The sequence below is a fragment of the Physeter macrocephalus genome, chromosome 12 (assembly GCF_002837175.3).
Source record: "Physeter macrocephalus isolate SW-GA chromosome 12, ASM283717v5, whole genome shotgun sequence".
Taxonomy (NCBI): Eukaryota; Metazoa; Chordata; class Mammalia; order Artiodactyla; family Physeteridae; genus Physeter; species Physeter macrocephalus.
In genome coordinates this window covers 27509036-27526421 of record NC_041225.1, presented here as the reverse complement: position 1 = coordinate 27526421, position 17386 = coordinate 27509036, and the positions used below count along the sequence as shown (strand labels likewise).

Here is a 17386-nt window from a genome sequence, read left to right as displayed (position 1 = left end):
TTTGCTTTAAGTATTTTTTTTAAACTGGATTAAAAATCTTTATGTTAAAAGCGATCTGTTGGGATTTCCCTGGTGGTCCAGTGGTTAAGACTCGGCGCTCCCAATGCAGGGGACACGGGTTCGATCCCTGGTCTAAGATCGAACTGGGAACTGAGATCCCACATGCCGCGCAGCGCGGCCAAATTAAAAAAAAAGAAAAAGGAAAGCGATGTGTCATCACTTCCACATTGTTCTTGGGGGCGTGTGTCCACGGCACAGAGGGAATTCTGAGTTTTAGGGTTACCGTGTGCGCTGGCAGCACGATGGTAACACCACCAGCCCCCCAGGGCCCCGCGTGCTGCACGTCGTCCCCTTGATGGGGCTCCGGGGACGCCTCGCGGCAAGGGCGGCTTCTTCTGCAGGCCTGGCTCAGCGCTAGCGAGCACGCTCTTTCGTGCGTTCACGGTCGTCAGGACGCTACGTCGGGGTCTCCCAGGGGCGCACGGCTGTGAACTGAGCTGTCCGTCTGGAGCCAGGTGCACCCGCTTGTTGAGTAAGACACGACTCCACGTGTGTTATTTTACAAACGTGTCCTCTCTTGAAAGGCATGTAGCACTTACAGGAGGGCGGCGTACGGCTGGGATGTGATGAGCCAGAATGTGAATTATTGCCCTTGGGTGTAGCTTCACACCGGTTCACGTGTCGGCACTTTAAAGAAATGCCCACTTTCCCCTTGTTCCTACTGAGGGTGTCTGCCGTGCACCCCGACCGTGCGAGGAGACAGCCCGGTTTGGGCCCGTGCCGTGGTTTCCATCCAGAGGCAGGCGTGGCCAAGCCAGGAAATGGCCAACCTTGTCCTGCCTTGATCCAGATTAAACATATAGCAAACTGACGTTTTAGCCGCTCGGTACTTTCCCTGCTTGAAATCCAGCCTTTAAGGCTCCTGCTTTCCTACGGTGTTCCCGCTCTGGGTGCTTCGTCCGTGTGTCCTGAGTGGGCGTGGCCACGTCGTCTCTGACGTTTATCCAGAAGGAAGGGTGGTGGGCGAGCAGGGCAGCCCCCGCCTCTGTTGGAGATGCAGCCTCCCGGCCTGATGCGCCACTGACTGTCGCTAATTAGAAGCAGGTAGAGCTTTGGGGGTATTCAGCTGTTTCTGCCCTTCAGATACGAGTTCTCACCTACTCGTTCTGTTCACACCCACAGAGAAGTTGTAAGCATATTACAGCGAATTTCCCTATATTTACTTTCATCTGTGTTCACTCACGTACCAATGATATTACTGTATACGTTTTGAAATGTAAGCTATTTATAATCTATTGAGAGAAAAAAATGCAGTCTCCTTTCGGTCACAATGTATCTACATACGTTACACGCAAAGAAAAATATTCTCAGTAGTTTTCTCTGGATAGTAAAATTATAGATTACTGGTTTCGTTTTTAGTTTTGTCCACATGTAGTTGATAATTTGTCTACAAAGAACACAGGAAGCTTCTGATGGCTGTCTGGTGAGGCAGGACGTGGGGTGCCCCGACGTTATCGATGGCCCCTGCGGGGCACGGAGGGGGCACACAAGGACACGCTGGCAGAGCCTTGCTCCCTGGGGGCTGTAGAGGGTGTGAGGCAGAGGGGCCGCCCGCGCGGACCCAGAAGCGCGGCAGGTGGTTTGTTCCCGGGTGTCTAACAAACCCGCTTTAATCCTCCCCGAGAGTGCTGCCAGCAGGGGTCGTGGGCTGGATACTAACCACCAAAAATTCACGTCAGCTGGGACCTCAGAGCGTGACTTTATTTGGAAATGGGGCCTTTGCAGATGTGACTGGACAGGGCTCTCGGTGAGGTCCTCCTGGGTGAGGGCGGGCCCTGAACCGAGGCCTGGGGCCCTTACAAGAAGAGCAGCCACGGAGGCAGACGTCGTGTGAGGACCCCTGAGGACGGAGGAGGGGGCTGCAGCCGGAGCCCCCCGAGGAGCCGGGCTCGCGGGCGCCCGGGGTGCACACCGCTGGCCTGCACGTGAGATGGGGGCTTGGGTGGTGTCCAGCCGCCCCGGCCGCGGTGATTCGTTGCGGCAGCTTCGGGAAACCAACCCAGTCTCTCAGATGGGACCCCGGGGCTGGGAGGGTTCAGCTTCGCACCCACACGCTCGTGCAGGCGGCCAGCAAGAGGCTGGCCGCGGGCCGGCGTCTCCCGGTGCTGGTGTGGGGAGGACCCGGCACAGCCGTGGGCCGGGAGGGAGCCCGGGCACCGTCCCCGCTGCTCCCAGGAGTCCCGCGTTGTCGTCCTGGTGGACGGCGCCCGTCTCTGAAACCAGAACCCTTTCCCCGTCGCCGCCGGCCCTGCCGGTCCTGCCCCAGGAACGTGTCTGTCGGTGCCCCCGTCGCTGGTCCCCGGCTCCGCTGGTCCCCGGACCCCCCCGCCCCCGCACCGGTGCACCCGGGTCACGTCCTCCCGGAGGGGTCCTTACTTGAAGGCTCCTGACTGGTGGCCGGAGTCCACCCTGCTGTCCGCCCGCACGAGGCCGCCTGGCATCGCGGTCACCCTGGGTGCCCGTGTTGTCCGCCGGCCACATCGGCGCCGTCTCGAGGGGACGTCCTCCGTGGGCTGTCCCGTCGTCTTCCCGGCCGAAGCGAGTCTCTCCCGCGCCTTCTCCCACCTTGCCCGGCACCCGCCAGACGCCCTGCTGTTGGGAGTGACTGGGGTTGGCCGTGAGGACCCGGCGAGGGGACCCAAGGCTGTGGAAGCTGCGCCGAGTCACGGCGCCGGCGGCCCCGCCGACCCCGCTGAACGAGCGGCCCTCTCCCCCAGGTGGCGGCCGGGGGCTCGGGGTCGCAGCCCGGCTCCGTGCCGGCTGGGCCTGGTCCTCACGCGCCCCTGGCCGCGTGCGCTGCGTGGGGCCCTGGGCGAGCCTCGCGGGGACGGAGGGACCGTCCCGGGCTCCTCGGGTCTACTTGGGGGAATCGTCCCGCACAGCCCGTCCTGCGCGTGCGCGTGCGCGCGCGCGCACGTGCGCGTCGCGGTACATGAATACACGCGTCGCCAACCCTAACAATTCCGAGGCAGCGTGTGGGGCCCCCTTCCCGCGAGGGGCCCCAGCCCCGCCCCTGGAAAACGCACCGTAGACCTTGGGTGCGGCCCCAGCCCTGCTGGGTGCAAGACTGCTTTGCCGAACAGCACATCTTGTTGGCGTCAGCGTGTGGGAGGACAGACTTTTTCTCAGCGGCTCTTGAGTACCCGGTATGGACCGGAGTATTTGTATTCCGGACGGGGGGACACTTAACGCTGTGTCCCGGTTTTTGGTTTGGCTTTGCCTTCCGTGATCGCGAAGGGTGCCGCCCACCCTTGTGGGCGGCGGATCTCGGGCGCCTGCGGTCCAGCAGCCTCCGCGCTCCCGCCAAGGCTGCTGGTGGACGACCCTCCGCCTCACTCCCGCGCGCTCCCTCCTCCCCGGGCCCCGAGGGTTGCGGAGCCTGGAGAGCCGCGCAGTGCGGCTCGCACCACCAGGCCAGGCCTCGCCCCTGCCAGGGCACTAGCGCTGCTCCCCGCGGGCCGCGGAGGCCCCGGGATGACGAGGTTGTCTGAGTGTCCCTGTGTCGTGACACCGGCCCGCCGGGACCGGCTGGCCTTCCGTGGCAGCAGTGGGAACCATCCTCAACCAGGCGTCAGTTACTTTGTATTTCCAGAAATCGAGAGAAAACATAAAGGGTGACATTAAACCACCACTCTAAAAAAAGGACTGGCCCTCTGCGGACACCGCTGAGCCTCCCACGACCATCCCCCAGCCCCTTCCTCGCCCCCCTGGGACACTCACTGAGCCACGTGGTTCCTGCCCCTGTTTTTCTCCAGTTCTGCAAACGTGTACCTACAAACAATGTTTGTATTTTAAAAATAAATGGCATTTCACTGTATTTACAATCCTAAGCTTGATTATTCGAGCAGGTTTTGGAGATGTCCATGTGAATACATGTCCAGACCATTCCTTTTAATCGCTGTATATACTCTTCAGTTATAGGGCATGTCACAGTATGATTTTTAAATCACTTTTTTATTTTTTAAAGGCAAAACATTTACCAATTTTGATGATTTTTTCCCCTCTGGTTATAAAAACAACACACACACACACACACACACAATGTGGAAAAATGTGAGGTTCAGGGTCAGAAGGGCAAATAAAAATGCCTTTGTGCCCATCCTTGCTGTGACTGTGACTTAACACCTAGTATTACTTTTCAGTCCCTTCCGTTAACATACGCACGTATTATGTAAATATACATTTCTTTTGCGTACTTTTCCATGTCATTAACTTTTTAAACATGGTCTTGCATAAACGCGTCTTAGGAATATGGGGCGATTAGTGAAACCACTCCCCTACTGTAAGATTTTGACTCAGTTGCAAACTTCTTTTCCAGAAAAGCTCATCTCTTTCTGCTCCTACAAGCCAGGTCTGGGCGTGTGTCCCGAAGACGAGGTTCATGGACTGTCAGGTCTCCGGCCTGGTGAGCATCTGGCTGGGGTGGGGGGAGCTGGCCCCGTTTCGTACTGGCTCGTGCTGGCTCAGTCACTCCTGGGCTCACCAGCTGCAGACGCCGTCCCAGGCCCGAGGGTGCCGCAGCGGACAGGCCGCCTCGCGCCCTCCAGGACACAGGTCACAGAAGGGTGCAGGCGAGCGGTGGCAGGGGCCCTGCTCCCCCGCGGGCTGCCCACAGCGTTGGCGCAGGGACCGCAGGGAGGGGAGTGGGTGTCTTGCCAGCTCAGCTGCTGTGACAGATGCCACCGATAGTGGCTCTGGGGGCTGGAGGTCCGAGCTCCAGGTGCCACAGGGCTGGCCGCTCCCAGGCCTCGCTCCATGGCCGAGGCCGCACGTGGCCTCTCCTCCCCACCCTGTGACTTCATCTCACCTGTGTCACGTCCTTGAAGGCCCGTCTCCACAGACGGTCATGCTGGGGTGAGGGCTTCAAACCGTGAGCTTTGGGGAGCCTCTGCGGGAAGAGCTTTCTGGGCGCTTCCCAGGAGTCTGTGTGTGGAGGGGTCCTGGGTCTGGGCCCAGGGCGCGGGTGCAGACCCGGCCTTGTCCCCTGGGCCAGAACTACCTCGTGGGGGTCGGAGGAGACCACACACGGCACCACCTGATGCATTTAATCTTTTAAGAAATTAAGGAAAACTGAGTGCGAACTAGATGAAGTACAACTGTTACCCCAGACCTTACAGACACCCGGGGCGCGCTTCCCTCACTGCCTCTGAGGATCTGCAAACGTGCGGAGCCCCAGCGGGCAGGGGTTTAGCACTCGCCCTGTCTCGACGCCCCCAGAGGGAATGGGGGTCGCGGGGTGTGTGTCCAGGATGCAAATACTGATTTATTGGGGAACCTGGAGTCCCGTTTCTGACTGGCTTGGCCTCCGCCCGCGGGAGCCTGTGCAGTGTTACCCGCTCTGTACACAGCGGACCCGGGAAGGACGGTTCCGGAATCCGAGGGGATCCGAGCGGACGCCTCCCGCCCCGCACAGGTTCAAGGTGCAGGCCGAGCCTTGTTTACCAGCACCTCCCTCCCCCCACCCCCACCCCCACCCCACCCGCTGCCAGATTGGAAGGAAAACCCTCAAGGTGAAGAAATGAAAATGGAGTATTTTGGGGCTTTTGAAACATAACGAGTTCTGATTTTTCTTCTTGAAAAGAGACGATTTTAGAACCTCCTTGGTATCCCACAGACCTCTTGGTGGTCTCATCTTTTTCTCCTATTTATTTTAATGTGTAATGAATCTGTACTTCAACAATTGCATTGGGACCATCTGCTCAGTAGATGCTGCATTTGTGTTTTTACTTTATTACAAAAATGACCAGAAATACAGCTTCGCTTTGCTTTACGCAATAGATGTTTATCTCAGAGTCTTTAAAGTGAGTTCCATTTTAAAGTGTATTAGAATAGCTGGATATTTAAAGGACCCTGGCCAGAGTTCTTTAGTGAAGAAGCATTCAGGTACTTCAGAGACTTTAAGAGCAGGAGTGACGTGTAAACAGGACCGCAGACGCCCTGACCCTCAGACCTGAGGGAACACGTGTCCGCGCTGTGAGGCCCGCCCTTGTTCTGTGCAGTAGGGCCCCGAGTTCTCCAGAACCCAGCCCCAGGCGTCCCCGCCCCCGCCCCCTCTGATGTGCAGATGCAGGAGGAGGAAGGACGGTTCGCTCACCCGTCACCAGGCCCGTCTGAGGTGACCAGCACAGGCTGGGAAGGGTCAGAGGAGCAGAGTGGACGCGGTTCGCTTTGGGACGTGGGCGGGGACGACCGGTCTCTCTTCCCCCTTATCTATCTGTGAATCCTCTAGAACGTTCAGGCTCGGAGCGAGAATGGTTTGTGTTACGTGGCTCAGCTTAGCACACGAAGCAGGTCAGCTTCCAGGAATGCACAGGAGGGGCCGAGGCGCCTGGGACCCCCTCCCTCGGGTTACGTTCACCCCGCGTGTGCAAACGGCCGGAGCGGCCTGGGCCTCGGCTGGGTGGAGAAGGCCGGCTCGCAGACGCCAGGGCGGGGGGTTTGTCGGCTCGGGTGTCAGGCGGGAACTAGGCCAGCTTGAGGCACTGCGTGTTGAAGCAGTCCCCCTCCTTGCTGGCCACGGCCTCGAGCAGGGCCTGCTTCTTCTGCAGACTCCGGGATGACTCCAGCTCGTACATGGTGGTCAGGTTGAAGAGCGCGCTCTCGTGCAGGCAGTGCCGCGGGTCCTGCTGGGTCATGGCCTCCAGCTGCCGCAGTGAGTCCTTGAGTCGGCCCAGGTAGAGCAGGCACACGGCTGCATTGTTGTTGGCCTGGAGGGGGACATGCGGACTGGATGCAGCCTCACAGGGCCCGAGGACCTCCCTGGCCCCCATGAGAGCACCCGACGCCGGCAGACTTGGCGGGGGGGAGGGGGGCATGGGGGGGAGCCACCTCTGCTCGGGTGTCTTACCACCGCATTTGCTGGGTCAATCCTTAGAATCTCTGTGAAGCATCGGTGGGCTTCTGCAAAGTTATTCTGACCGAGGTGAAGGAAAGCTCTGGAAATAAAGCGATACACAGAGGATTAACCAGGAAAGTCAGGATGCGGGCAGGTGCGTGGCAGAAACACCGACGGGGCAGCTCCCAGAACTGGAACCCCACGGGGAGGACCAGGCAGCACTGGCCCCTCAGGCGTCCGAGCCGGGTGGTGTCAGTGCTTTCCGGACGTGGCAGGGGACAGGGCATTCTGGGGAGCAAACTGCAGTGGGTCTAACGTCTGTTAGTTTAATTCAATCCCTGTCAAAATACCAATGGCATTTTTCACAGAACTGGAACAAAAAATTTTTAAATTTGTAGGGCAACACAAAATACCCCGAATAGCCAAAACTATCTTCAGAAAGAAAACTGGAGCTGGAGGAATCATGCTTTCTGACTTCCGACTATACTACAAATCTACAATAATCAAAACAGTATGGTACTGGGCACAAAAACTGACATAGATCAGTGGAACAGGATAGAAAGCCCAGAGAGAAACCCACACACCTATGGTCGACTAATCTATGACAAAGGAGGCAAGAATATACAGCGGAGAGAAGTCTCTTCAAGTGGTGTTGGGAAGACTGGACAGCCTCATGTAAAAGAATGAAATTAGAGGGACTTCCCTGGCAGTCCAGTGGTTAGGACTCGGCTCTTTCACTGCTGGGGCCCAGGTTCAACCCCTGATCAGGGAACTAAGATCCTGCAAGCCCTGTGGCATGGCCCCCGCACCCCCCCCACAAAAAAAGAATGCAATTAGAACATCCCTTCCTGCCATACACAAAAATAAGTAAACTCAAAATGGATTAAAGACTTAAATATAAGACCAGACCAAAAAACTCTTAGAGGAAAGCGTAGGCAGTACACTCTCTTGACATAAATAGCAGCAATATTTTTTTGGATCTGTCTCCTAAAGCAAAGGAAATAAAAGAAAAAATAAACAAATGGGACCTAATTAAACTTAAAAGCTTTTGCATAGCAAAGGAAACCATCGATAAAATGAAAAGGCAGCCTACTGAGTGGGAGAAAATATTTGCAAGTGATATGACCCATAAGGGGTTAATATCCAACATATATAAACAGCTCATTCAGGGACTTCCCTGGTGGTCCAGTGGTTAAGAATCCGCCGCCTTCCAATGCAGGGGATGTGGGTTCGATCCCTGGTTGGGGAACTAAGATCCCACATGCCACGGGATGCCTCAACTAGAGAGCTCGTGCACTGCAACGAAGAGCCCACTTGCCGCAACGAAGATCCCGTGTGCCACAACAACCAAGACCCAATGCAGCCAAATAAATAAATAAATACTAAAAAAAATAAACATCTCATTCAATTCAACATAAAAAAAAGATTAAAAACTGGGCAGAAGACCTGAATAAACCCCTCCTTACATGCTCGATTAATCTGTGACAAAGGAGGCAAGAATATACAATGAGGAAAAGACTCTTCAATAAATGGTGTTGGATAAACAGGACAGCTACATGCAAGAGAATCAGACTAGACTCCTAACTCACACCACACACAAAAATAAATTCAAAATGAATTTAAAACTTAAATGTAAGACCTGAAACCATACAACTTCTAGAGGAAAATATAGGCAGTATTTTTTGACATCAGTCTTAGCAATATTTTTTTGGATATGTCTCCCCAAGCAAGAGAAACAAAAGCAAACATAAACAGCCAGGACTACATCAAACCAAAAAGCTTTTGCACAGTGAAGGAAACTCAACAAAATGAAAAGGCAGCCAACCGAATGGGAGAAGATATTTGCAACTGATACATCAAATAGGGGTTAATAGCCAAAGAACTCAAACAACTCAACATCAAAAAGAACCTGATTGGGCTTCCCTGGTGGCGCAGTGGTTGAGAGTCTGCCTGCCGATGCAGGGGACACGGGTTCGTGCCCCGGTCCGGGAGGATCCCACATGCTGCGGAGCGGTTGGGCCCGTGGGCCATGGCCGCTGGGCCTGCGCGTCCGGAGCCTGTGCTCCGCAACGGGAGAGGCCACAACGGTGAGAGGCCCGCGTACCGCAAAAAACAAAAACAAAAACAAAACCAAAAACCTGATTAAAAAAATGGGCAGAGGACCTGAATACACATTTTTCCAAGGAAGACATACAGATGGCCAGACACATGGAAAGACGCGCAACATCGCTAATCACCGGGGAAATGCAAATGAAAACCCCAATAAGGTATCACCTCACACCTGTCAGAATGGCTGTTATCAAAAACACCACAAACAACAAGTGGTGGTGAGGCTGTGGAGAAAGGGGACCCTTGTCCCCTGTTGGTGGGAATGTAAACTGCTGCAGCCACTGTGGAGAACAGTATGGAGGTTCCTCAAAAAACTAAAAATAGAGCTGCCATATAAGCCAGCCATTCCACTCCTGGGTATTTATCCAAAGAAAATAAAAACACTAATTAGAAAAAATACATGCACCCCTACGTTCACTGCAGCATTATTTACAATTGCCAAGATACAGAAAGCAACCTAAGTGTCCAGCAACAGATGAATGGATAAAGGGGTGTGCGTGCGTGCATGGACTATTACAATATTACTTGGCCATAAAAAAGAATGAAATCTTACCATTTGTGACAACATGGATGGACCTAGAGGGCATTATGCTAAGTGAAATAAGTCAAAGAAAAACAAATACTGTATGATTTCACTTATATGTGGAATCTAAAACCAAATGAACAAACACAGAACAGAAGCAGAGTTATAGACACAGAGAACAAACAGGTGGTTGCCAGAAGTGGGGTGGGTGAGGGGAAGACAGAAACAGGTGATTAAGGGAGGGAGATAAAGAGGGACAAACTTCAGATGCAGAATAAACATGTCACGGGTCTGAAACGTACAGCGTGAGGAATACAGTCAGTAATAATGTGATAACTTTGTGTGGAGACAGGTCATAATTAGACTAATGGTGGTGATCAGCTTGAAAGCTATAGAAATATCAAGTCCCTATGCTGTATAACAGAAACTAACACAGTGTTGCAAGTCAATTATACTTCAAACAAACAGAAAAAGATCAGATTTGTGGTTGCCAGTGGAGGGGGGATTAGATGAAGGTGGTCAAAAGGTGCAAACTTCCAGTTATAAATAAGTACTAGGGATACAGTGTGCAACACGATGAACATAATTAACACGGCCGTATGTTATATAAGAGATGATGGATGTTCATTAAACTTACTGTGGTCCTCACTTCACGATGTCAGTATGTAAATCAAATCATCATGCTGCACACCTTAAACTCACACTGTGCTGTAAGTTAATTATATCTCAATAAAACTGGAAGGAAAAATAAAGAAAAAATACATACCTGTTCATTAAAACCATTATTTTACCCTGCAGTCCATCCAGTTTCTGTGTTACTTTCTCTACGTCTTGAAAGTACTTTTCAGCTGTCTTTATGTCTCCAATCTGCTTTGACAAAATTATGTAGTCAGTTCAGCTGACAAATGTTAAATGTACACCCACATATATAGTTTCCTAATGTTATGTTAGGATAGTGAAGACATTTATGTATCAGGCAGGGTAAAACTCTGGTATAACCATTTACTGATTATCACTTTTTGTTACCAAGAAAAAAAAAAAAGTAAGAGCCATTTAGGATACAGCGGGATGTCAACATCTATCTCTATGTCAGAAAGTGAGTGGTTAATACACCTGCACGTTAACAAGGCTCTTACAGTTTTTAATCTGTACTCTTCAAAAGGAATCCTGGCATAGCATTATGAAAAATAAAAATAACCCCCGACTCTGGCCTGACCCCGGGGCCCATTCTTAAACCTGCCCGTGGATCATTTCAAGAAACCTCTGTTTGCTATGTAGCACCCAGACAAAACATGCTCCACAAGTCCAACTTGTATATTTGGCAAATTAAACTTGATATTATCGTTAAAAAAAAAAAAAAAAAAAAATGACTAAAAAAATACCACATTTACCTTTTGGTATAATATTACAGTCTCCCAATCAATTACTGGGGGGTTATTTGTGACCAGTAAAATGATAGAGATCGTCAAAGTAACAAATTTCAGCCATATTCTGACCCAATAATACAGAATTCTGTTGTCCGAACAAATGGCCGCGCTCTTATCAAACGGTTACGGAGACCTCAGCTCCCTCTGAAACGAAGCCAGAGCCACGGGGGGTCCTGATGGCTAAACCCCCTCCCCCACCCTGCCATCGCTGCAGACCACAGCCTGGGGGGGCGGGGGGTTAGGGGGGAATCAGGTCTCCTTCTGCACGAGGAAGGAGATCACTGATCTAAGGCTTAGACTGCAAAATACAGGAAAAATGGAAATCCTGTGACAACAAAAACCTTACAACCAGGGTGAAGGAAGAACGAAGGCCTCTGTGTTGCAGGCCTAAAGGAGCAGCTCTGGAGCAGCTGACTCCAGGGCATCTCGTTACAACACACCACGAGATGTCTCTGCTTCTGCCGAGGGGACAGCATCGCAGCTGCAGTGGTCAGCACCCTCTCTTCCGCACGCTCACCCCCATCCCGATCCCGGGGTCCTCCAGCCACCTGCCGGGAGCGCTTGTTCCCTTCCCTTTCCCTCCAGGGAAGCCCCGCGGTACCTCCCTGCAGCCAAGGGCAGGCGTGCCCACCACCCAGCACCAAGGGTCTGGGTTACTCTCCACAGTGAGACCCCTGCAGGCAGCACCCGGCCCCTTCACGTTACCCTGGGAAACCAGGGCCTGGTGTTTGGTGACACAATGACACTGGCTGCACTGCTGTTGCTGTGAGTAACGAGCGCCCTTCGTCGCCGACCCGGGGATCTCGAGTCCTCGGCCAGCGCCCATCAAGCTACCCTCATGGTCTCCGGCCCCTCTCTGTTGTCAACGCTGCCCCGAAAAACACCCCACCAGGAGGAGGAAACAAAGTGGCGCCACCCACGCATCTACCGGCCCCGCCCTCCTCGTGCACACGGTGGGAGCAGCCGGGGTCCCCCACAGAGGCCTGAACATCTGCGTTCCCCGTTCCCTGCAGTGCGCTCACTTACCCTGCATCCTCCAAGGGCCCAGGTGCATACCGATGGAGATACTGACGCTCACCAGCTGATAACAAAGGTGCACCAAGCCCTAAATGTCTGCTGGGTGCTGTGCTAAGTGCTTCCCACAGCTCACAACTTCCAACAAGCTGTGCTGTTGGTCCCACTCCTTTCTTCACTCTCTGGATTAAAAGGATGAGGCTCACTGGGCTTCCCTGGTGGCGCAGTGGTTGAGAGTCCGCCTGCCGACGCAGGGGACGTGGGTTCGTGCCCCGGTCCGGGAGGATCCCACATGCCGCGGAGTGGCTGGGCCCATGAGCCATGGCCGCTGAGCCTGCGCGTCCAGAGCCCGTGCTCCGCAACGGGCACATGCCGCGGAGTGGCTGGGCCCGTGAGCCACGGCCGCTGAGCCTGCGCGTCCGGAGCCTGTGCTCCGCGACGGGAGAGGCCACAACAGTGAGAGGCCCGCGTACCGCAAAAAAAAAAAAAAAAAAAAAAAAAAAGAAGGCTCAGAAAGGCTGGGCGGTTTTCTCAGGTCACATAGCTAACATTAACAGAATGGGACTGTCCAACTCCCAGACCACGTGCTGGCCCTGTGCACCACACGGCCTCAAGGAGCTGGTACGGGACTTGCGCTGAAACTATTTGCTAGTGGGAGATAACGAAGGAATCTTAGAATTTTCTTTGCCACCTACTGATTTTCCTGGTCATTAGAAGGTAAGTTCACATCTTTATATTTCTTTTTTTTTTTTTAAAGAATTAATTAATTTATTTATTTTTGGCTGCATTGGGTCTTTGTTGCTGTGCACGGGCCTTCTCTAGTTGAGGAAAGTGGGGGCTACTCTTCGTTGCGGTGTGCGGGCTTCTCATTGCGGTGGCTTCTCTTGTTGTGGAGCACAGGCTCTAGGCACGCGGGCTCTCGTAGTTGTGGCTCGCAGGCTTTAGAATGCAGGCTCGGTACTTGTGGCGCACAGGCTTAGTTGCTCTGCGGTGTGTGGGATCTTCCTGGACCAGGGCTCGAACCCATGTCTCCTGCATTGGCAGGCGGATTCTTAACCACCGTGCCACCAGGGAAGTCCACATCTTCATAATTATTAAAACGTAATTAGGATTTAAAATCCTACTGATTTTCTAAGACTTAGAGGCAGTGTAAAAAATTAAACAACGTAAAAAGGCAATTAAAAGTATTGCAAAGTATCTAGTAAGCAAATAAACAAACCCAAACCAGTTATTTGAAGAAAACAACAGATAATAAGTGGATGAACTAATCAAGGAAAGGAAAGCCTGAGTAAACAATTATAAATGTAAAAGGAGAAATAACTATACTTAAAATGAAATTGAGGTAATTATGAAAGCAGACTATATTTTACAGAACTCTAAGCAAAAATATATGTGAATACACAGACCAAACAGGTGATTTTCTTGGCACTCTAAATTGCCAAAATTGATCCCAGAAACAGAGAGAAAAAACCTCACGCGTGGAACACTAAAGCCCTTAGTAACAATGTTAAGTTATCCGACAAATCCTAGGAGGGTGGCTTAGGCCTCTTTGAGGCCAGTTATTCAAATCTCCCAGGAACATGTAATTCCAGAGTATCCAAAATATCCCAGAGAACAGAGAAAGCAAGCAAGCAAGCTATTTTTATGAAGACAGAACACAGATACCAAATGCTTTTGAGAAGGGCACGCACACACACACACACACGCATACACACGCACAAACCCAGACCAATTTCACTTATAACGATAACTGCAGAGATACGGGGACACTTCCCCCGGGAGCCCAATGTATTGGAGGCGCAAATGTGAATATTTCTGTGGCCAGAAACGTCTCCAGAGAAGCACCGACCGAGCCCCAGTCTGACCGTCAGGGTCCCTCCCCAGGGCCATCAGGTCCGTGACTGCCACAGAAAGACCGTGCTTTCATATTTCAGGGTTCCTAGATGGATTTCCAGCATACGATTCTCAAATTATGCAAATTAAGACAGAAATGAAGTTTCCGAGATTGTCCTGAGTAGTGAGAAATTAGAGCAGATACAGAACATTCTTTTGGTATGAGAATCAGGATAATAACCGGGCACCACGAGATGCCGGGCACGGCACTGCATTCTTTACACGGCTGTCTCGTTTCATCGGCACAAGGGCCCCAAGAGGCAGCCACGAGCGTCCCTGGCGCACAGAGGAGAGGACGCAGCTCAGGAGGGTGGCTAGCCCAGGGGCAAGGCTAGGCAAGCACCAAGGACAAACAGAAACCCGGGTCTTTCAGATGCTAGAACACGCGTTCTTCAACATCCATGAGTTACTCAGTGCAGGCCAACCTTCAGAGCCTGGGGCAGGGACCCCGCGCGTCCTGGGAGGGACTTGGACGACACACAGGCGGCCTCCGCTGTTGGGCTGTCTCGGGACGCCCCCTTGGGGGAGCGGCGTGTGTGTGTGTGCGCGCGCTTGCGTCTCTGCATGGCGTGGAGGACGGGGTGCAGGTGGGGCGCGTGCGCGCACGCATTCGTGTGCGCAGTGGCCAGGAGGTGCAGGAGGACAGGACCAGCCTCAGTGAAGAGAACCTGTGCTCTGGGTGACCTTGTTCAAATTCCTCCTGTGGGCCTGACCTCTGGGACCTCGGGCAGGTCACTCGACCCCCGGGAAGCCTCAGTCTGCTCCTCTGTAGAGTGGGCTGGTCACACGGCCGAGGAGGATGGCCCAGCAGGGCACCCGCTCAGGGCCAGAGCCTCCCCGCATCCACCCACCTTGCTTCGACCACCAAGGACGGCCCCGTCAGGCTCCCGCCCAGGCTGCGGGTGCTACGGTCGACACCCTTAGAGACTGACGGTGCGGGGACGAGGCACCCGCGCTCGGCCTGCGAGTGTGCGCCTGCCGTCCCGGGGAGGACAGGAGCGAGGACGGGCGCCCGGCACCCCGGCACCAAATGCGCCCCGGCTTCAGCGCCATCCCTGGCAAGGCGGGTACGTCCCGGCTTCCCGCACTGTCGGGACCATGGCTCCAAGAGGGACCTCCTTTGTCCACGCACGTGGATTCAAGCGCGCTTTCCAGTAAAATATCAGCAACTGGCTACGTTATCAGCCAATTAAAATAAGATTACTGACGGTTTTGTCAACACACTTCTAGCTGCAACAGGGCAATTTCTCAAGGAATCCATCTCGGCGCTTCCCAGATGAAAATCTACGAAAATGCACGTCTAGCAATCGGCTTCCTAATCACGTCAAAGCCCAGAGCACAGTCAAACCAGGACCAAGAAAACCACCCCTTCTACAGTCACAGAAGTCTGATTTGATGTATCTCCCGTGCTCTTTCTTCAATCGACAGCATCCACGCTACGGCGAGCCCCGGCCCACCCTGCCAACCGCGCGGCGCGCACCTGGAGGAAGATCCGGCCGATGCAGCTTAGCAGCTGGGGCTCCTGCTCCGGGAAGTACTGGATGACCGAGCGGTACGCGTCCACGGCCAGCACGTAATCCTGTGGGGGACCCAGAGAGCATCCTAGAGTTAGGAGGATCACGCTCCGTTTTACACGCTACAGGAGCTCAGGTACCTGCAGACTCGCACGTGAAGCGGGAACACGAATGCGTGGGCAGGTGGGACGTGGCACCGCCGTGAGGGCGGCAGACGGCCCAGCAAACCAGGCTCTGAGTTCTGTGTGTAACTACGGTCCTGAGAGCCTTCCTCTCCCCGAGGGGCTCTGGTTGTGCACTTAGGGCAGAGGGGCTTTCTTCTTCCATCTTCTGAGTAGCAATTAGTATTTCACCTGGACCCACTCTTTCTTTTCTGACAAAATCCTTAATTGGTGAATTTTGTCTTGCCTCCATCTGCCAGACACAGAAACCGAATTTATTAATAGCGTCTCTTAAACATTTTCTTTACTAAAACTCGAGGCAAAGTTCTTAAATGTAGACAAACGGAAGCCCCGTAAAACAGCTGGGCCGGTAGAGCTCGCTGGCTCTGGCGGGAGGAGGCCATCCAGGGGACCTGGCCGTCTGATGCCAGGGTCACAAGGACAAATCCCCAACAGACGGCAGGGTCACCGTCCCGCCTGCTGGTGGGCACGGTCCCGGGCTGGGGCGAACAGCTCCCCGCGTCCCCCGGGTCAGCAAACAGCAGGCCGCGCGGCAGTGCTCTCCTCACTGAGTCTTCGTAAAACCCCGGAAGGTACTTTTTTTTCTTTAGTCGTCTACGTTTTCAATCTCATGAAAACTGGGACAGGCGTTACTAGTTCGCTAACTGGGATGTTACGAAGACAGACAGACAACAAGGAACATTCCAGTTTAGCAGGGGAAGAAAATGGAAAGACCCTCCAGTCTGGCAGCTTCAAGAGCAGCTAGCTCATCACAACGACTGGACTCGCTGGTGCAGGCGGCGAGCCGGCAGCACCCGCCTGTCCCCCTCGGCTCCTGGCACCGCTGCCCGCGCCCTGCCCAGCGGGAGCGTGCGGGTGAGGGCGTGCCGAGAGCCCTCTCCCGGGGCGGCAGTGACCCCCGGTGCCTGGGGCCCGGCTCCGCTGAGCCCTGCACTTCTGCGGGGAGACGGGGGCACCTCGGGGCATCTGAGAATCACCCACTGTGCTGACCGCCTACGCCTCACTTCCGGTTTAGGGCGAACGAAAGGCCACCTCGCCGTTCGCGTCCGGCGGCGCCCAGGTGTCACCGGGTCAGGCCCGCGCACACGCCCGATCCCGGCCGCGTCTCTGGCCGGCGAGACGCAGCGCGCCTCCGGGTGGCTCTGGCCGGCGTCGCCGCCTGACACCTCCACGCCTCGGCGCTCCGGCCTGCCACGGAGAGGCACGCGGCGCTGTCCCGCCGGAGCGGCGCTCCTGGGAGAGCACGCCTGGGCGGACACAGCCGTGCGGACCCCGTGCGGAGGCTTTCAGACGAGGCGCCGGGCCGGACGGGAGCCCCGGGCGGCTGCAGCCTTGGGCCGGGCCCTGGCGGTTCCAAGGAGCCCGGCCTGCAGTAAACCAGGGGGAGCGCGGCCCAGAGCTTGTCGGCGGACGACCATTTAACGAAGTCGTTTATTTAGCGGAGGAAACGAGGAAGGGCGCTCTTGAGGCCGAGCCCCGTCCAGGCCGCGGTCAGGCGGGCACGGCCCGCTCGCAGGGACCGACTGCTCTAGCTCCGCCTTCCCCCTCCTCTTTCAGCGGCTGCGCCGTCTGGCGGGGCGAGGTCAGCAAGGCGGCGGTGTACGGGCAGTGCGGGCGGGCGGGCGGGCGGCGCGGCGCCCTGAGTCTCCCAGATGGGCTGGGGTGCCCAGGCTGCGACAGTGTTTCAGGCACACGTTCGGGCTGAAGCGTGTGAACAGACTGCTCATCATTAAAAAGGTGAATCAGTGTTCACGTCGCCGTAGCAGAAATGTTATTCAGCATAAGAAGCGACTGCCGAAGTAACCCAGCGTCGCCCGTACGCGAACGAA

General features: G+C 54.6%; 1 protein-coding gene across 4 annotated transcripts in view; it reads right to left on the bottom strand.

Annotated features, from left to right (window-relative positions):
* Positions 1–5551: 5551 nt before the first annotated feature.
* Positions 5552–17386, bottom strand: part of TRAPPC12 (trafficking protein particle complex subunit 12) — a 64400-nt gene continuing 52565 nt past the window's right edge. The window contains exons 10-13 of one of the 4 annotated variants that reach the window (XM_007100161.4): positions 15342–15440; positions 10294–10394; positions 6908–6995; positions 5553–6767 (exon numbers count right to left, since the gene is read on the bottom strand). In XM_007100161.4, the coding sequence (XP_007100223.2) occupies positions 6525–6767; positions 6908–6995; positions 10294–10394; positions 15342–15440 (531 nt within the window). In that variant the 3' untranslated portion in view covers positions 5553–6524. Of the gene's footprint in view, positions 6768–6907; positions 6996–10293; positions 10395–15341; positions 15441–17386 lie in introns of all 4 variants that reach the window. The other 3 variants (XM_007100162.4, XM_028496802.2, XM_028496800.2) reach the window with 3 other exon arrangements.